Source organism: Kogia breviceps, chromosome 18, assembly GCF_026419965.1.
Source record: "Kogia breviceps isolate mKogBre1 chromosome 18, mKogBre1 haplotype 1, whole genome shotgun sequence".
NCBI lineage: Eukaryota > Metazoa > Chordata > Mammalia > Artiodactyla > Physeteridae > Kogia > Kogia breviceps.
In genome coordinates this window covers 13570542-13592552 of record NC_081327.1, presented here as the reverse complement: position 1 = coordinate 13592552, position 22011 = coordinate 13570542, and the positions used below count along the sequence as shown (strand labels likewise).

Sequence of the window (22011 nt, the reverse complement as noted above, 5' to 3'; positions counted from 1 at the left end):
GTGATATTCTCATATAACCAGTTATTGACTTCAGTAAACTTAACTTCAACACAATACTTTTATCTAATACCTATCATCTACCTCTCATAATTGTCAGTAGACACAGTAATATTTTTTCCTCTCCAGAACATGACCCAGTAGTGCATTTATGTGGCATATCTATTTGGTCTCTCTTAATATAGACCATTTCAATAACCTCTCTTTAGAAGTATACAGTTCCATAGCTCCTTTTTTAACAGCTTCATTGAGTTATAACTTATATACCATAATCTACTTATTGTAAGTGTACAGTTCAATTATTTTGAGTAAACTTTTAGAGTTGTATGATTATCACATCCACACAACTTTAGGACATTCCATCACTCTAAAAAGTTACCTTGTGCCCATTTGCATCTATTTCTTCTCCCATTTGAGCTCCAGTAAACCAGTGATATGCTGTCTCTATAGATTTGCTGTTTCTGGACATTTTATATAAATAGTATCATAAAATATATATTTATGTTTGTATCTGGCTTCAATACATAATGTTTGAGGTTCAGCATAATGTTTTTGAGGTTCATCCATGTTGCAGCATGTACTGGTAATTCATTCCTTTTTACTGCCATATAATATTCCATTGTATTGATATACCACATTTTGTCTAGCTATTCACAGGTTGATGTGAATTGGATTGTGCACTTTTTGGTTATTGTGAATAGTGCTGCTAGGAATAGTCATGTACCAGTCTTGATGTGGACATATGTTTTCATTTCTGTTGGGTAGATAACTAGGAGTAGAATTTCTGGATTGTATGGTATGTTTATGTTTAACCTTTTAAGAAACTGCATAATTATTTTCCCAAGTGGCTGTACATTTCTATTAGCATTTATGTTTTACATTTCTATTATGTTTATATTTTCTATTTTTGCATTTTCTAGTAGCAGTGTTTTAGAGTGTCAGTTTCTCTACATCCTTGCCAGCACTTGGAATTGTCTCTAATTTTGATTACAGACATTCTAGTTGGGTGTGTAGTGGTATTGCACTGTGGTTTAATTTGCATTTCCCTAATGACTGATAATGTTAATCTTTTCATGTGCTTATTAACCATTTGCATATCTTCTTTGGTGAAATAGCTACTCAGTTCTTTTGCCCATTTTTAAGTTGGATTGTTTGTCTTCTTTTTGAGTTGTAAGAATTTTTCATATATTCTAGACACAAGTCCTATATCAGATACAGGATTTTCAATTATTTTCAACTATGAAATGAAGTTTCAGAAAAAAGACAAGTCTGTGGATTGTCTTTTCATTCTCTTAATGGTGTCTTTTCAAGCATAAAGGTTTAAAATTTTGATGATGTTCAATTTAACAATTTTCTAATGGATTTTGTGCTTTTTGTGGTGTAACTATGAAGTTTGCTTAACTCAAGGCTACATAGATTTTCTTCTCTGGTTTCTTCTAGAAGTTTTATATTTTTAGCTTTTATACTTAGGTCTGTGGTCCATTTTTAGTTAATTTTTATGTGTCGTGTGAGGTGGAAGTCTAAATTCATTTTCTTGCATATGAATATTCAGTTGTCCTGGCAGTATTTGTTAAAAATAGTATGCTTGACGTAGAGAATGGACTTGAGGAGACGGGGAGGGGGAAGGGTAAGCTGGTATGAAGTGAGAGAGTGGCATGGACATATATACACTACCAAATGTAAAGTAGATAGCTAGTGGGAAGCGGCCACATAGCACAGGGAGATCAGCTGAGTGCTTTGTGACCACCTAGAGGGGTGGGATAGGGAGGAAAGGAGGGAGACGCAAGAGGGAGGAGATGTGGGGATGTGTGTATATGTGTGGCTGATTCACTTTGTTATAGAGCAGAAACTAACACACCATTGTGGGGCAATTGTGCTCCAATGAGACTGTTAAGAGAAAAAAAATAGTATGCTTTCCCTCATTCAATTGCTGTGGCTTCTTTGTCGAAAATCAATTAACTGTAAATGATTCAGTTCTGGACTCCTAATTTTGTTCCATTGATCTCTATGTTTCTTCATATGACAATAGCACACTATCTTCATTACTGGGGTCTTATATTAAGTTTTGAGGTTGAGGAGTGTAAATACTCTTTTTCAAAATTATTTTGGCTATTCTATGTTTTTTGAATTGGCACATAAATTTTGGGGTCAGATTGTCAATTTCTACAAAACAAAACAAGCTTACTCGTTTTGATAGGGTTTGCATTGAATTTATCAATCAATTTAGGGAGAATCAGTTTTAATAATATTGAGTCTTCTAATTTATGGTTGTCTATTTAGGACTTTAATTTCTCTCAGCAATGTTTTAAAATGTTCACCTTACATGTCTTTTAATACTTGTGTCAAATTTATTCCTCAATATTTTATTATTATCTATGTTATTGTGAATGGTATTTTCTTAATTTCATTTGTGGAATGTTCATTGTTAGTATGTAGAAATACAATTGATTTTTGTATTTTGAGCTTTTATCATATTACCTTACTAAATACAATGATTACTTATTGTCTCTTTATTGAGGATTCCTTGGAATTTTGTATGTCCTGGATCATATAATCTGTGAACAAAAGAGAGGTTTACTTCTTCCTTTCCAATTTAGATATCTTTAAATTCTCCTCTTCCTTGTTCTGCTACTCCCCTCTAGCCTTTTGGCTAGAACTTCCAGTGCAGTGTAGAATGGAGTTGTTGATAACAGACATTCTTGTCTGGTTTCTGAACTTAGAGGAAAATATTCAGTCTTTTATCATTAAATATGATATTAGCTGTAGGTTTTATATAGATGCCCTTTATCAGGTTGAGGAAGTTCCATTCAATTCCTAGTTTGTGGAGTATTTTTATTAAGAATGGGTATTGGATTTTGTTAGATATTTCTGCATCTGTTGAGATGTTCATGTAGTTTTTGTCTTTATTTTGTTAGTGTGGTGTATTTCATTAATTGATTTTCAGATGTTAAATGAGCTTTGCATTCCTGGAATAAATCTTACTTTATTATAATGTATAATTCTTTTTGACTTGCTGCTGGATTTAGTTTGCTAATATTTTGTTAAGGATTTTTTTCACCTCTGTTCATGAAGGTTATTTATCTGTATTTTACTTTCTTTTTGATATCTTTGTCTGCTCTGGTATAAGGATAATGACTACATAAAATGAGTGGTGAAATTTTCTCTCCTCTATTTTCTGTAAGAACTTGTATAGAATTTGTATCATTTCTTCTTTAAATATTGGTTAGAATCCCCTAGGAAGACATTTGAACAAGGGCTTGTCTTTGTGTGAAGACTTTTAATTATTAATTCAATCTTGTTACTTATTACAGGTCTATTCAGATACTCTAGTTTTTATTGAGTTAGTTTTGGTAGTTTGTGTTTTTCTAGAATTTTTCTGTTTTGCCTTTGTTGTCCAGTTGTTGGCATAAAGTTGTTTATATACTACTTTTAATCCTTCTAATTTCTGTGAAGTCAGTAATGATGTTGCCTCTTTCTTTCTTGATTTGGTAATTTCTGTCTTCTCTATTTTTTCTTGTTCATTCTAGCTAAAGATTGTTCAATTTTGTTGATCTCTTCAAAAATCAACTTTTAATTTCATTGATTTTCTCTACTCATTCTGGTTTTCTGTTTGATTAATTTTTTATAAATGTGTATTCTTTCTTTCCTTCTGCTTATTAATTTGCTCTTTTTATAATTTCTTAAGATAGACACTTAGACAGTTGATTTGAAACCATTCTTCTTCCTTAATGCAGGCATTTAAAGCTATAAATCTCTCTCTAACCACTTGTTTAGCTACATCCCATACATTTTATTATGCTGGGTTTTGTTTTCATTCTATTCAAAATATGTTTCAGTTTCTCTTCTGATTTCTTCTCTGTCCCTGAGTTTCTTAGAGGTATCTTGTTTAATTTCTACATATTTGTGGATTTTCCATCTTTCTTTCATTTGTTGATTTCTAATTTCATTCCTTTGTGGTAGAAAAACATGCTTTATATAACTTTAATGTTTTTAAGTTTATTGATATTTGTTTTTTAGCCTAGCATATGATCTGTTCTGAAGAATGGTCTATGTGCACTTAAAAAGAATATGCATTCTGCAGTCATTGGATGGAATGTTCCATACATATCAGTTTGGTCAAGTTGGTTTATTAAGTTTTCTGTATCCCTGGAGATTTTCTGTCTAGTTGTTTCTATTATTGAGAATAGAATGATGAAATTTCCCCATTATTGTTGAATTATCTAATTCTTCTTTTAGTTCTGTAAGTTTTTGTTTCATGTATTTTGGGGCTCTGTTTTTAGTTGTGGATACCTTTATAATTGTTTTATTTTTCTGATTTATTGCCCTTTTGTCTTTATGAAATACCTCTCATTTTGTCTAGCAATAATCCTTGTCTTGAAATCTATTTTGTCTTCTATTAATATAGTAGCCATTCCAATTCCCTTGTGATTACCATTTGCATGGTATATCTTTTTTCATCCTTTTAACTTTTAACCTACTTGTGGTTTTGGATCCAGAATGTGTCCCTTGTAAATAGCACATTGTTTGATATTGCTTTTTTAATCTAGTGGGATAATCTCTGCCTTTTGTTTGGAGTGTTCAGTTTGTTCATATTTAATATAATTATTGATATGGTTTAAATCTGCCATTTTGCTGTTTATTTTTAATATGTCTCATGTCTTTATTTCTCTAGCCCCTTTTATGGCATATATTTTTTTAAATTTAAGTCTACTATTTTCATTTCAGTCTTGATTTTAAATTTGTTTTGAAGTTATTTCTTAATGCTGCTATAGGAAATAAAATATGCACCTTAATTTATCACAATCTACCTCTAATTAATACTAACTTAGTTCCAGTAAAATATTTGTACATATATTATAAAGCCCACAATATTGTGTTATATTTATTGCCTTTTATAATAGTTTTTTGTATTTTAGAGAAATTAAGAGGAAAATATACATATGTTATCTTTTATATTTACCCACATATTTACCAGTTTCAGTGGCCTTCATTTCTTTCTTTTCTTTTCTGTTTTTTGATCCTGCTGTGTGGCATGCGGGATCTTAGTTCCCTGACCAGGAATCAATCCTGCACCCCCCACAGTGGAAGCATGGAGTCTTAACCACTGCACTGCCAGCGACATCCCTCAGTGGCCCTCATTTCTTCTTGTGGATTTGAGTTAGTGTCTTGTGTTATTTCTTTTCAACCTGAACCACTTACTGAGTATTTCTTATAAGGCATGTTTGCTATCAACAGATACTCTGAGTACTTGTTAATCTGAGAATATCTTTATATCGATTTCTCTCTTTTTTTTTTTTTTTTGCGTTATGCGGGCCTCTCACTGTTGTGGCCTCTCCCGTTGCGGAGCACAGACTCCAGACGTGCAGGCTCAGTGGCCATGGCTCACAGGCCCAGCCGTTCTGCGGCATGTGGGATCTTCCTGGACCAGGGCACAAACCCGTGTCCTCTGCATCGGCAGGCAGACTCTCAACCACTGCGCCACCAGGGAAGCCCCGATTTCTCTTTTATTTGGCTGCATCATGTGGCTTGTGGGATTGTGGGATTAGTTCCCTGACCAGGGGTTGAACCTGGGCCCTCAGCAGTGAGAGCTTGGAGTCCTAATCACTGGACCTCCAGGGAATTCCCTCAATTTCACTTTTGAAGCATAGTTTTGTGAGAATAGAATTCTTCATAGATAGAAGTCTTTTCTCTTTTATTTCAGCACCTTAAATACATTATTCCACTGCCTTCTGGTCTCCATTGTCTCTGAAGAGAAGTTAGTAGTAGTCATATTGTTTTTCCCCTTGTACATGTTGAGTCATTTTTCCTTTGCTGTTTACAAGATTTCCTTTTTGTCCTTTTTTTTCTTTTTCTGATAGTCAACATTTTGGCTATGATGTGTCTAGCTAGGATTTCTTTGTGTTTATTTTGAGGTTTGTTGAGCTTCTTGGATCTGTAGATTGTTTTTCATCAAATTTGGAAGTTCTTCTCTTTTTTTAATTTGGAACTTTTTAAGCCATAATTTCTTCAGATTTTTTTCTGCTCTTTTCTCTCTGTCTTCTCCTTCCTGAGTTACCATTACACATAGGGTTGGTTTAACTGATGGTGTCTTACAGGTTTCTGGGGCTCTTTGTTTTTCTTCAGTCTTTCTTTAACTCTGTTCTTCTGTTTTAGGTAATTTCTATTGATTCATCTTCAGGTTCACTGGTTCTGTTACAAAATCAAATATGTTGTGGTATCTCTCTAGTAACTTTGTAATTTTAGTTATTTTACTTTTTAATTCCACAGTTTCCTTTTGTTTCTTATTAATAGTTTCTATTCTTTATTGAGATTCTCCATTTTGAGTTGTTATCATACTTACCTTTAATTTTTCACACATTATTTTCTTTAGTTCTTTGAATATATTCATAGTATCAGCTTTGAAGTCTTTTTTTTTTTTTTCTTATATCAGCATCTTGGCCCACATACTTACCGTTAATTTTTCACACATTATTTTCTTTAGTTCTTTGAATATATTCATAGTATCAGCTTTGAAGTCTTTTTTTTTTTTTTTTTTTTTCCTATATCAGCATCTTGGCCCACTCATCAACAGTTTCTATTGGCTTCAATTTTTTCCCTAGGTATGTGTCACTCTTTCCTGTTTCTTTGAAAACTGGTTAGATATTATATTGTAGCCATACAAAAAACAGGTTGCAGGCTGGATTTGGCCCACTGAGCAAGTTTACTGTTTCCTACAATAAAAATGTAAAGCATAAAATGTGAAATAAAACATAGATCTTGGGAAGTATGGCTGAATGGGAGGCAGCTTGTGATGTGAACACATGAATGAGCAGTGGGCAAAGCAAAATGGCCTAGGCAGCCCTACCTATGACTGCTTTGACTAAAAACATTCTTTATTCAGCAGGATCAAAGCTAGAAATTCAACCTTGTCCCTCCTGTCCTCTGGCATTCTCTAGTCAGCAAGCCCTCAGCCAACATGTGTGGCTCAGTCATCTCCCTCAGTTTTTCTCAAGTTTATGTGCAGGAAATCATCTCCATTCAGGGAAACAATATTCAGAAGATCAGAAACAGCAGCAGGAGCAACTCTTTGATCAAACCTGCTCAAGCAACAAAGCAGAAATTCAAGAGAGAGAAGAATATTCCAAGCTTTTGTTTGGGAGAGTAAGTAAAATCAGCACTTCAAAGGCATTCTCCAGAACCCTGGAAGAACAGCCAGTAAGGTCCAAGGAAGACAACACAGTGGTGGACATAGGGCCCAGCCCTGGCCAGAGGACAAACCTTAAGGAAACAGACAAAATATTACATGGTTTAGAAGTCTCAGGATTTGGAGCAATCGAATATGGAGAGTTTGGGCTAGGCTTTATCAAGGAGTCAAACCAGCTCAGCCTCCAGAAGACACACACAGGGGAGTCCCCTTACATGTACGCTGAATGGGGACAAAGCTTTAGCAGTATGTCAGTCCTCATCAAAAACCAGAGGTCACGCTCTGGAGAAAAGCCTTATGTGTGCAGGGAATGTGGACGAGGCTTTACTTGGAAGTCAAACCTCATCACACACCAGAGGACACACTCAGGGGAGAAACCGTATGTGTGCAATGAGTGTGGACGAGGCTTTACTTGGAAATCAAACCTCTTCACACATCAGAGAATACACTCAGGGGTCAAGCCTTATGTGTGCAAGGAATGTGGGCAGAGCTTTAGCCTGAAGTCAAACCTCATCACACACCAGAGGGCACACTCTGGGGAGAAGCCTTACATTTGCAAGGAATGTGGACATGGCTTTCGCCAGCATTCACACCTCGTCAGACATAAGAGGACACATTCAGGAGAGAAGCCTTATGTTTGCAGGGAGTGTGAGCAAGGCTTTAGCCAGAAGTCACACCTCATTAGACACTTAAGGACACACACAGGAGAGAAACCTTATGTGTGCACAGAATGTGGGCGTCACTTTAGCTGGAAATCAAACCTCAAGACACACCAGAGGACGCACTCAGGGGTTAAACCTTATGTGTGCCTGGAATGTGGGCAGTGCTTTAGCCTGAAGTCAAACCTCAACAAACACCGGAGGTCACACACAGGGGAGAAGCCATTTGTATGCAGGGAGTGTGGGAGAGCCTTTACCCGGAAATCAACCCTCATCACACACCAGAGGACACACTCAGGGGAGAAGCCATTTGTATGCACAGAGTGTGGGCGAGGCTTTAATGATAAGTCAACCCTCATCTCACACCAGAGGACACATTCAGGGGAAAAGCCTTTCATATGCAGGGAGTGTGGTAGAAAGTTTAGCCAGAAGCCAAACCTGTTTAGGCACAAGAGGGCACACTCAGGGAATATACCCTTTGTGTGCAGGGAGTGTGGACAAGGTTTTTGTGATAAGTTAACTCTCATTACACACCAGAGGGCACACTCGGGGGGGAAGCCTCATGTATGCAGGGAGTGTGGGCAAGGCTTTAGCCGGCAGTCGCACCTTATTAGACATCAGAGGATCCATTCAGGAGAGAAGCCTTATATTTGTAGGGAGTGTGGGCGAGGCTTTAGTCGGAAATCAAACCTCATCAGACATCAGAGGACACACTCAGGATAGAAACCTTGTGTGGGCAAGTAGTGAAACCTTTAGCCAGTAGTCACACTGCATGAGACACCAGAAGTCCCACCCAGGGCTGTAGCTTTAGTAATAAGTCAGCCATTGCCAGACACTAAAGTAGAGACATCTTATGTGTGATGGGAATGTTCACGAGACTAATGGTAAAGGTCAACATCTCCAATCCACCTGAAGGAGAATTGCTGGCCCATTTTCAGGGGCTCTGGCTTTCCCTAGTGGGGATGGTAGGTTATGGAAGGTCTCTCAGGTAACTTGATGGAGAGAGTACTTATTAAGTAGGTTGAAATTAGAAAATTGATACTATTCCAATATCGTTTCCCAAGTATACTTGAACACTCCTTCTATAGTAACCTGGATGTTACAAAAACAGCAATTCTAGAGTCCATCTCTTGATGTCTGTCTTACCTTCTGAGAACAAGAGACAGAAACCATGGCTGGTTTAATCTTGGTTCCACAGAGCATGACCCAGCAGAGTCAGCTTCAGGGAGAGTTTGGAAAATGGTCAACTCATGGGGACAGAGATAGTGCTTGGGTAGAAGGTTTTATTATACAAAAGGCTGACAGGTAAGAAAGATTGTAGGTATCCTAGCTCTTAAGTTTGGGAAGAGGTGTCCATTTTTGGAAATATCGTATCTTTGCTTGCTTCCTGGGGCTGTCTCTGGTTTTCATGTTGAATCCATACTGAAAATGTTTTTATTGACTAGTGTTTTTAGACTAGAAATGTACTATGTAGCATTATGAAGAAAATATGTACACATACAGAAATACAAAATGAAATTACTTTCTATTCTTCTGTGAGTTACCATACAGCATCCCATTAGCAATTATTTGGTTTAAATTTTTCCAACCATTGTAAAATATACTACTTTTTTGGTTGAGAATACTCTTTTTGAAAATGGCAGTGTCCCACAAATTCATTTAGAGTCGTGTCCCAAGGCCCAGTTTTTTTTTCATGAAACTTGACTAAATGACTGTGAATTTTATTTGGAAAATAAGTTTTCTAAGAACAGGCAGGAAAATACAGAAATTGTATAATTTATCTTTTTATCTCTGTACAGGTATTTAGAATAAATTTGAAAACATAAAAGAACAAAGTATATGAGTATTTAGAAAGTGGTGATGTAGGATTTAAAGTACAGTACTAAGTGGTTGGGTCATTGGCTTTCACTTTAGGGAAAAAATAAACATAGGTGCCAAAGTCTCGATATCCAAAGGAGTTAGAGTTAGGGAATCACTATCTCAAACAATATGAGGTGTAAGAGTCATAATTTTTGTTCAAAATCTAAGTTTGAGTGGAGTGAGCAGAACCTGGTGAAAAATTATGAAATACTATCTTAAATGGAGCAGCTGGCATGGCCTGCCCTTCTTAGCCCTCCCCATGGTAAACCCTGGCCTCATGCTCTTACATTTTCTCAACAGAAAAATACCTTTTGAGTTTTAATCTCTTTAAGTCTTAGAACTTAATTACTCTTTTCCATAAAATCATGTCACAAAAATAAAGATTCCAAAGTTAAACATGTACCTTTCACCAGTTTTTTAGCTTTTGGAAGGAATATTTCAGTTTTCAGTGTAATTGCTTCATAAAAATAAAAGATTTTGCCTTAAATTGTTTAAAACTCTCAGCAGGTAAAGAGCACTGCTGGTATATGAAGATTTAAATAGATTCAAAGAGATTTAAACTCTGGGAAACATTTCTATGTAGCAGCAACCAAACAGAAATATCTGGAAATGTTATGAGAAATAGGTAGAAAGAAGTCCCATCCTTTGACCCTACCCAAGCCCACCTCTACTGATTCTTAAACCCACATCAGGCCTTCTGCTTAGAACCTCTCAGAAGAGACAGAATTAGGACAGGTAACCTGAGTTGTCTTCCTGGGCCTAGCATTAAAATCTGTGTGCAAATTAGGAAACTGATTAGGAGGCAAACACCACGTGGTATTCAGATATGTGAATCCTCTCAGTCTTGGAGGTTTGTTTTTTGTTTTGTCTTTCAATCTGTGTCTGGACTATCCATCCACTAGCGCCCCATATTTCATAATCTGAGGTGATAGCTCTAGATATTTAAAACAGACAGAAAATGTGCCCCAGAGCAACCACTGCCCCTCCTACCAATCCTATGGTAAGTAGTAGACTATACTGCAGAAAATTTTGAAGAAAAGATGATGAACAGTATGAAACAATGAATGTTGCTTCAAATCCATTAAGCCTGTTATGGTCACCATTGAAATGTTCCATTTTAAAGGGGTAGCAGTAAATTTTAATGTAATTGTTTCATTTAATTCTAATTCTAATTTATTATTATGGATCAGTGGTTCCCTAAGTATGGTCAGAGGATGTTTGGGGGCCCTTTCAAGTGATCTGAATGGTCAAAACAAATTTCATTATAACACTAAGACATTACTTGCTTTTTTCTGTTGTGCTGAAATTTGCATTGATGGTGTAGAAACAATCGTAGATAAAACTGCTGGGCTTCTAGCATGAATCAAGGCAGTGTCACCAAAGTGTACTACTAGTATTATTGTATTTTTTACCACCCCCTACTGTGGTAAAAAAAAATGCAAGTTCCACTTAAGAATGTTCTTCATAAAAAAGGAAAAAATAATTTTGTTAAATCTTGACTTTTGGGTAAAACATTTTAAAATTATACTGTTAATTTTGAGATAACTGTAGATTCACACACAGTTGCAGGAAATTATATAGGGAGATCCCATATACTCTTGACTCGCTTTACTCTGATGGTAATGTCTTACAAAATGATACTATAATATCACAACCATGATACTAAAATTGATATGTACACATCTTTTAAAAACTTTATGTGATGAAAAGAGAGATACACATAAAGTCCTTCAAGCTGAAGTATGAATTTGTTTCAAGGAAGTGCACTTCAGTGATTGATTTCTCAGCTGAACCAGCTACCTTTTTATGGACACCAATTTTATTTGAAAGATTAGCTGACAAATTTTGAATAAGGTGACTCAGACTTGGATATTTGGTAGACATTTGTAAAAAAATTAAGTGATTTTTTAAAACAGTAAAGAAAACTGACAGTAATTTTGTTAATTTGACTTTCAAGCAAAAAATTAAAATATTGAAAAACAAGTTATCTGCCACCATGAACTTGACAGTCTCCCAATACTTACTCCTTTGTGATGAGATTGGTGATGATTTTAATGAATGTGATTTTATAATACCATATAATGAAATATGTTGATGGAAGATCTGCCTAATTCATTGAACCAATATTTTCCAATTAGTACATAATGCTGCAAAATCATCTGTGGGTATATTAAAGTATAAGACAGACATGGATTTCAAGAGATAAAAGCCAGATTCCACATTATAAGTAACCTTTAAGAAATTACTACTTGTTGATTTTTGGTGTAGTATCAAAGGATAATGTTGACAATTACCTGAAAAAGCTGTTAAAACACTCCTCCATTTTCTAACTCTTATGTCAGACCAGATTTTATTTATGTCAACAGGTTAAGTGCAGGAGCACATATAAAATACCAGCTATATTCTATTAAACTGGACATTAAAGAGATTTGCAAAAATATAAAACAATGCCACTCTTCTCACTTTTTTCTTTTATGGTGGAAAATGTTCACACCCAAGTGAAAGTGAAACACTTTACTTTTCCCCTTTATGTGTGTTGTTTCTAGATGTTTATGGTCTGTAACCCACACTGAAAATACTACACGCACACACACACACACACATCAGAAAAAAGTTACATGTTATAATACCTAACATACTATTAACATCTATGCTTTATATAATTTAAACCAGGCACAGAAGAAACAAATGCAAAGGAAATACTTAACACCTACTGACAGACATAAACCTACAATCTGATGTATGCTGATCTATCTAGACAGAACACAAACTTGGGGCATATTCACTTCTAGAACTAAATGATATAATTAGTCTCCTTCATGCTTTTGGCTATGTCTCTTTCTGACTATACTTGGCAATTATTTTTTTCTATATTTTAAATCAGAAGCAGCTTTATGCTTTTAATCATTTCTTCAGTGTGTCTTTTTAATTTTATATTTTGTTAATTTCTGTTACTATTTACTAATCTGAAGCTAATTTCTTTTTATTGTATAGATTTTTCAAGCTTATTTAATCATAATTTGGTTTATATATCTTTTTACTGTTCTGAAATTCAATTCATTTCTAAGTGGCATATAATTTTCATTTTTATTTTCTCTTTTAGACAAGAATTACTGTTTCAAAGAGTGCTTACAAATGGCTAGATGGATATATTCATTTTTACAATATCCTCGTATTTAGCTTTTTATTTTTATTTATTTTTATTTATTTATTTATTTTGCGGTACGCAGGCCTCTCACTGTTGTGGCCTCTCCCGTTGCGGAGCACAGGCCCCGGACGCGCAGGCTCAGCAGCCATGGCTCACGGGCCTAGCCACTCCGCGGCATGTGGGATCTTCCCAGACCGGGGCACAAACCTGTGTCCCCTGCATCGGCAGGAGGACTCTCAACCACTGTGCCACAAGGGAAGCCCAAAGCTTTTTATTTTGTAGCATTGTAATCAATGTGTTTTGTGATTTCTTCCATTTTAATTCATAAAGTTCAGGTTTTTTGTTTTTTTTTTTTAAAGTTCAGTTTTGAATGTGATCAAGCTCTGTATCATAAAGCAAGTATTTAATGTGTGAGTGTGTGTATATCTATTTTAATAATATGCCAAAATTAATACAAATGGTTATAAAATTTGATATTTTTCTATATAGTTATTTTATTCTCCTGCTTTATATTACTCTGTATTTTTATTAATTTATATGTTTAACACATGTAAAATTAAATCTGTGTTATAAATGTAGGTATAAATATTATTAATAGAACAAATGCCATTGTGTTCACCCCAGCAGAAGAAAAAAGCCTTAATTATTTTTAAAAACTTAGTACTTCCATTTCTGTAAGTGATATAATAAATAAATTTATGATCATGTTAGGAAGCATTTCTTCATGTATTTCAATCAAATTTTGCTTAACATATTTCAAAGCTGTTTTATTTAGACCTGTAGAAATTAATAACATCTCTTGCTGATGAATTTTTCCCTTTTAAAACCCGTTCAGTGCTTCTAATTAGTCTGCTCTCAATATTGCACTTGCCTATTTTGGTAGTATTTACTTTTCTCAATTCTTTGTTTTCATCTTGATACTCTTATTTTGTGAATACAGTGTCCTAGTCAACATAGTGCTGGAAGCCATAGTCAGAAACAATTAGGTACAAAAGAGAAATAAAAGGCATCTAGGGCTTCCCTGGTGGTACAGTGGTTGAGAGTCTGCCTGCCGATGCAGGGGACATGGGTTCGTGCCCTGGTCCGGGAGGATCCCACATGCCGCGGAGTGGCTGAGCCCCTGAGCCATGGCCGCTGAGCCTGTGCATCCGGGGCCTGTGCTCCACAACGGGAGAGGCCACAACAGTGAGAGGCCCGTGTACCACAAAAAAAAAAAAAAAATAGAAAGGCATCTAAATTGAAAAGGAAGAAGTAAAACTATCTCTGTTTGCAAACATCATTCTATACACAGAAAATCCAGCTGAATCCACAAAGAAACTACTAAACCTAATAAGTTCAGCAAAGCTACAGAATACAAGATTAACACACAAAAATCAGTTGTATTTTACATATATATATAACTGAACCACTTTGCTGTATACCAGAAACTAACACAACATTGTAAACCAACTATACTTAAAAATAAAAAAGTTGTATTTTCATACGCCACCAATGAACCATCAGAAAAGGAAATTGAAAAAACCATCCCATTTACAACAGAATCAAAAAGAATAAAATACCTAAGAATAAATTTAATGAAAGATGTGAAAAGACTTGTACACTGAAAACTATAAAACTTAAAAGAAATAAAACCTATAAAACTATATAATTTGAGAAGACCTCAATAAATGGAAACATATGCCATGTCCATGGATTGGAAGACTTACAACTGGTAAGATGTCAGTACTACCCAAAGAGATCTACATATTCACTTCAATTCCTATCAAAATTCTGATGGCCTTTTTGACTAAAATAGAAAAGCTAGTCCCCATATTTATGGAATTGAAAGGGGCCTGAAGTAGCCAAAACACTACTGGAAAAGAAAAGCAAAGTTGTAGGACTCCTGCTTCCTGATATCAAAACTAATTACAAAGGTACAGTAATCAAGAGTGTGGTACTGGCACAAACATAAACATATAGGCAAACAAAATAGGATTGAGAGCCCCATTAATAAACCTAAACTTCCATGGCCAATAGAATTTTGATAAATGTGCCAAGACCATTTAATGGCGAAAGAACAGTCTGTTACACACATGATGGGACAAATGGATAACCTAATGCAGAAAAATGAAGTTGAACCCCTACCTTAGTCTACATACAAAAATTAATTCAAAATAGATCAACAACTTAAATATAAGAGCTAAGTTGTAAAATTATTAGAAGAAAACAGGAATAAATCTTCATGACCTATTTGACAGTAGATTCTTGGATTTGACACCAAATGTATGAGAAAAAAAAAAGATAAATTGGACTTCATAAAAATTAAAAACTTTGTGCATCAGAGGATATTAAGAAAGTGAAAGGACAACCTACAGAATGGTAGAAAATATCTGCAAATCATATATCTGATAAGGATTTAGTATCCAGAGTATACAAAGAATTCTTACAGTTCAGAGCAACAAAAAAAACCCCACAATTTAAAAATGGACAAAGGTCTTGGGAAGACACTTCTCCAAAGAATATATACCAATGGCCAAAAAGCATTTAAAAACATTCACCATCATTGGTCCTTAAAGGAAAGGCTAATCAAAACCACAGTAAGATACAGCTTCACACTTATTAGGATAGCTGTAATAAATAAAAGATGAGAATAACAAGTGTTGGCAAGATGTGGAAAATTGGGAACCTTCATACATTGTTGGTGGCACAATGTAAAATCGTGTGGCTACTATGGAAAACAGTTTGGCAATTCCTCAAAAATGAAACATCTAACCATATTACCCAGCAAATCCATTCCTAGGTACATAGCCAAAAGAATGGAAACAAGTACTCAAAAAATCCTTGTTCATGAATATTCATAGGAGCACTATACACAATAGCCAAAAGGTGGAAAGAGCCCAAATGTCCATCAACAGATGAATGGATAAACAAGTTGTAGTAGATACATACAATAGAATATTATTCAGCCACAAAATGGAGTGAAGTACTGTACTGATACGTGCTACAACTTAAATGAATTTCAAAAACATTTTGCTAAGTGAAAGAAGCCAAAAGGTCACATATTGTATGATTCTTTTTATATGAAATATCCAAAATAAGCAAATCCATAGACAGAAAGCAGATTAATGTCTACCTGGGAATGGGAGAGGGGGAATGGATAGTGATTACTTAGTGGGTATGGGGTATTTTTCTGAGGTGATGAAAAATTTGAAACTAAGATCGTTTCATAACATGAATGCATTAAATGCCACCAAATTGTACTTATTGAAATGGCTAATTTTATGTTAATTTTGAATTTCACCTCAACACAAAAAGTAAATGGATGGAAAAAGATATACCAGAATAAAGTAGACTTCAGAGCAAAGAGCTTTGCCAGAGACAGAGAGATACACTACATACTGATAAAAGAAAAACCAGAAAGATGATACCAAACCTAAATATGTATGCACCAAATAATAGAGCTTCAAAATACATGAAGTAAAACCTAACAACTGAAATGAGAAGTAGACAAATCCAAAGTTATACTTGGGGGCTTTAATCCCCCTCTTTGAGTACTTGAAATAATGACTAGACAGAAAATCATCAAAGATTTAGAATAAATAGCAGTCAACAGGATCCAATTGACAGAACACTCCACTCAACCACAGCAGAATACATGTAATTTTCAAGTACCAACAGAATCTATAACAAAATCAACCATATGCTCGGCTATATGATAAACCTAAAATTGTTTAAATACTTGAAATCATGCAGAGTTTCTTCTCCAACCACAGTGGAATCAAACTAGAAATTAGTAACAAATATAACAGAAAACTCTCAAAGCACTTGGAAATGAGAAAGGGGACCTTGCAAACATTAAAAGGATACGTAAATACTATGAACCACTTTCCACCCATAAATTCAATAACTTACATAAAATGGGCCAATTCTTAAAAACAAAACCCTCTTACCAAAACTCATGAGATGAAGCATAATATGAATATTCCTATAAGTATTAAAGAAATTGAATCTAGGGAGTGACACCAACAAGGTCCAAAGAAGATGTCCCTGACTTATATGCCCCCTTCAGCAATAATTTGGCATCCACCCATGAACAAAAGTGACTTTGTGGGGTCTTTCTGATCCAGTGAAACCCCAGTGGAGTCCAAGACTGAGGAGCCATTTTGATAAGGTTTGTTCATACACAGGCAACTGACCCACCAACCATGGTCCTGGCTACAGACCAAGAAATGGCTCTGTACCCCAAGAATTCAGCTACAGTCCCATTTGACTTTGGTTCTGTCACCAGTACCATACACTAAGGAACCTGGAAGGATGAATGTGCACCTATGCACTGGGTAATAGATCTCAGTCCCAGCTGAAGACCCTGAATTGGTGTGTGAACAAGTTCTATTCCTTTTCAGCCAGGGTTCAGGAGTCCCTGGAGGTAAGCCCGCCAAAGCAATCTGAGCTCAGTCAGATTGTAGATTCTGAAAGACTCTTATAACTGGGCTCCAGCCCATCACAGCCACAGTCCATGAAGTCTTGTTGGCACAGGGACTTTGCAGGAGGCATTCCCATCTCTGACCCTGTAGATCCTGAAAGGGCCCTCAGCAGCTACAGTCTGCCAACAGTCCTGAGCGTCCAGGTTCCCAGTAGGAGACACTTCATTTCCATCCCCAGAGATCCTGCAAAGGCCCTATACTTGGCTCCAGCTCCTTCCAGCCATAGTCCATGAGCAGCCCTGCTGGCACAGGGACCCTATGGGAGACACATCTGCATCTCAGGAGATCCTGAAATGGCCCAATACTTGGCTCCAGCCTCTCTAGCCCCAGTCAGGGAGCAGTCCAGCTAATCCAGGGACCTGGCAGGAGAAACACCCATCTGTACCTCCACAGCCAGGTTTGTAGACCTCAGTTTTAGCTGTGGAGACTGAAACAGCCCTGGGGCTTTGTTGTAGCCCCTCTCAGCCACAGTCCAGAGCCCATCCTTACCACCCAGGGGCCCATCCAGTGACTAAGTAGCATCCTTTCCACGGACCTGATGGGAGCCACACCCATCCAAATGGTATAGCTACTTTGAAAGACAGTTTGGCAGTTTTTTACAAAACTAATACTCTTACCATATGCTCTAGCAATCATGCTTCTTCATATTTACCCAAAGGAGTTGAAAACTTAGGTCCACACAAAAACCTGCATAGGTATGTTTATAGCAACTTTATTCAAAATTGCCAACATTTGGAAGCAACCAAGATGTTCTTCAGTAGATGAATGGATAGATAAACTCTAACACATCCAGACAGTGGAGTATTTTTCAGCATTAAAAAGAAATGAGTTACCAAGTCACAAAAAGGCATGGAGAAATTTAAATGCCTATTACTAAGTGAAAATCTGAAAAGGCCATGTACTTCCAACCACATGACATTTCAGAAGAGGCAAAACTATGGAGACAGCAAAAAGATGAGTGGTTGCTAGGAGTTAGGGAGGAGGGCTGAATAGACAGGACACAGGATTTTTAGGGTAGTCAAACCATTCTGCATGATACTACAATGGTGGATACATGTCATTATTTATTTGTCAAAACCCATAGACTGTACAACACCAAAAGTGAATTGTAATGTAAATTACAGACTTTGGGTGATAATGATGTGTCAATGTAGGTTCACCAATTGTAACAAAGGTACCACTGAGATTTGGAATGTGGTAGTGGGGGAGGTTGTACACGTTTGGGAACAGGGAGTATATGGGAACTCTCTTGTACTTGGCGCTCAGTTTTGCTGTGAACTTAAAACTGTTCCAAAAATTAGTCCATTTTTTTAAATCATGAAAATTTCTGTCTTTAAAGCATTAGAAATTTAAAATTATACTGGTAATTTTTTTTCTTGAAAATTTGAAACGAGTTCACCAGTGAACTCTCCAAACCTGGTAGTTTCTGGGACTTAAGCATTTTGATACTTCTTTGATTTCTTCCATAGTTATTAGCCTTTTAGTTTGTTCATACATTTAGAGTCAACATTTATAATACAAGCATAACATCTCTTTCTAGCAGATATTCATATTTATTTTTATACACTTATACAGATTTTTATATGAGTAATAATTCTTGTAACACCTTTTGTATTTCTGGTTATTTCCCCTCCCCTTTTTTATTTTTGTGTTTGTGCTTCTTCTATTCTTTTTGATAATATTAGTAGATGATTTATCTATTTTATTTTATTTTCTAACACCAGATTTTGGATTGATATATTTATGCTACAGTTTTAAATTTCATTTATTTTTGTTCTTTTATATATTACTTTTTCATTAGTTTCATTATGTTGTTCTCCTACTTATATGATCTGAACACAAATCAAAACAGTAGTGTAATATTTTTCCCTCAGATTTTTACAAATGTAAAATATTGAGTATCAGTAAGATGTCAGGAAAAAGAAGCGTTGCCAGATTTCGCAAATAAAAATGCAGGATGCTCAGTTTAATTTGAATCTGTGATAAACAGTGACTAATTTGTCAGTATATGCCAAGTATTGAAACTCAGTGTATGGCAATCCTAAGCAAGGGGCATTGTCAAGCTTTGTTGGTGCAATTAAGTCAGTATAGTCTTTTTGAAGGGCAATTTGGCGAGATCTAAAGTATTTTAAATGTATTCAGAGAATCTTTTTCCTTATCTCTCATAAGGAAACTCTTGCTCATATGTACAAGTATAATATGTGTGACTGTTGATTGGAGCATTGTCTGTAATAGAGAATTCCTGGAAATATCCTCATACTCAAGTATCAGGGAATTGTTTTAAAAGATATGATACTCCCAAATAAAGTATACCCACATTTATAGTTCAGCTCTGTTTGTGGCATATTACCAAGAGAGTAAATTAAGAAAGTGAGCCTTAGAGCATTGCTCATGTTTCCCACTTATGGAAATAAATTATCTATGCAAATGTGTGTGTGTGTGTGTGTGTGTGTGTGTGTGTGTGTGTACAAATGCACAGAATTGAAGATGCTCACTAAATAGTTAACAGAGGTTACCCTTGGGGAAGAGATTGACTTGGTAAGGAGTACTGAGTGAAATCTGACTTTTGACTTTATACTCCTGCATCCTCTGGATTCTGCCCAGCCATAAAATATTAATTAATTATAGTAACTAAAATTAGACAGCCTGCCCATGCCAAGGGTTAGCAAGGATCTGGAGGATTTGGAACTCTCACACACTGCTGGTGAGAATGTAAAATGGTCCAACTACTTTGGGGAATAGTTTGGCAGTTTCTTTAAAAGTTAAACATACACTAACCAAATGATCCAGCCATTCTACTCATAGATATTCACCTGAGAGTAATTAAAACATACATAATTAAAACATACATACATAAAAAGAGTTTTACAGGTATGTTCCTAGGAGCTTTATTTGTAATACCCCCAAAGTGAAAACAACCCAAATATCCACCAACAGATGCATCTCAAAATAATTATGCCGAGTGTAATACGACAGACAATAAAAAGAGTATATGCTATATGATTCCATTTATAGAAAGCTCTAGAAAATGAAAACTAATCTACAGTGACAGAATATATATTCACTACCTTGCTACTAGTGATTATATATACTATATAATATATATTTCTAATTATATTGAATATATTTTTTATTGCTCTATATTTACACAAGCCAGATAATATCAAAATTATGTACTTTAAATATGTGCAGGTAATTGTATGTCAAATATGTTGGGGAAAAACCCATTAAAAACAAAAATGCCTTTTGCTGTCCTTATGGAAGATGTTTGTGGTAAATTGCAAATGGGCACACATTCTTTGGATATGAACTAGAGATGAGCCTTCCCAACTGAGGCTCCCTTCACCAACCAGCTTGCCAGGTGTCATGTAAGTAATGCATTCCTAGGCCATCCCAAACCACCTGGCCCTAGCTGAATTTTAAGGTTGAGTCCAGGTGAGACCAGCAGGAAAACCATTCAGGTGATAGCTAATCACTGTTGTTTCAAGCCTCTGAGTTTTGGACAGGTTTGTTACACAGCAAAGGATAATTGATACAGTTTTCAATTTCATTCTTTTTCCTCTGTAATCACTTCCCTTACCAACTATATTTTTTCATTTAACCCTGGTGTTGGAAATTGTTTTCTATAAAGGGCCTTTTAATAAAATTTTAGGCTCTGTTGGCTATACAATCTCTACCATACAACTCTGTTCTTGCAGGAAAGCATCCATAGAAAATACATAAACAAATGTGCACAGCTTTGTTCCAGTAACACTTTATTTACAAAATCAAGCAGTGGACTGAATTTGGCTCAGAGGCTGTCGTTTGCTGAACCCTGTTTTAACTTAAAAAGGTGGACTTCAGTATTTCAAAATTAATTATTTGTATCCTGGGCTAACTTTTGTCCTCCAATTTCCTCATGATAGCCACAGTAATAATTTTCACAGTTATTGCTTTGATGGAAGAAATTTTCACATGTTAAGGTATGGGGAAGTCATTCTGGCTTATTCATGATATGGCTTGAACTTTATGCTAATGAGAGCAGCCTGTCTCATGGCCTGTCAAACATGCATTTTGTACATCTCCTTTAACCATTAAAGAAAAGAATGCATTTACCATATTGCTTAGAATGGCCACTTTGAAGATAGGGATAAATGCCCACCCCCCTCCATGATGTCAATGCTAGTACTCCTTTGAAGACAAGGCTCCCTTCCCAGACACCAAGGTCATGCTGACTCACTATGTATGTGCTAATCTGTCTCTTTGGAAAACTTGAAGGAGTGTAACCCTGTCATTTTGATGTTTGTTCTGACAAGATATGAAGCTGTGCTGAAAACCTGGAGAAATTTCTTCCTTGGTGGAGGCAGCATTCCTGGGCTACAGTCCTCAGTTTGGTGCAATCAAAACTCTCTTCTATTCTTATTATAGATTATTTATTGATTACTTGCATGAACAGCTTCAGGTACTGAAACAGTGTTCTCTCTACAGTGTTTGTTTTTTATCTAAACTACACTATTGAAAATTGTACGCTTCAAACATTCATTATGAAAATTTCAAACATATGAAAATATTTGAGAATAGTATAATAAGCCTGCCCATGTACCTATTTCTCAGCTTTAGCAATTATAAATACTTCCAATCTTGCTTTATGTATTTCCCCACCAACATTTTTCCTGGAAGTGTTTAAAGCAAATCCCAGATAACATTTTTAATGATAAATTC

The 22011-nt window shown here is 35.7% G+C and overlaps 2 protein-coding genes across 7 annotated transcripts in view; both read left to right on the top strand.

Annotated features, from left to right (window-relative positions):
- Positions 1-9723, top strand: part of ZNF875 (zinc finger protein 875) — a 35244-nt gene extending 25521 nt beyond the window's left edge. For 4 of the 6 annotated variants that reach the window (XM_067019061.1, XM_067019058.1, XM_067019056.1 and 1 more), the window contains one exon: positions 6878-9589. In XM_067019061.1, coding sequence (XP_066875162.1) covers positions 6878-8562 — 1685 coding nt within the window. In that variant the 3' untranslated portion in view covers positions 8563-9589. Of the gene's footprint in view, positions 1-6877 lie in introns of all 6 variants that reach the window. The other 2 variants (XM_059045005.2, XM_067019059.1) reach the window with 2 other exon arrangements.
- The window catches only part of ZNF527 (zinc finger protein 527), a 56785-nt gene that overhangs the window by 9266 nt on the left and 25508 nt on the right, over positions 1-22011 (top strand). The gene's annotated exons all lie outside the window — the stretch shown is intronic.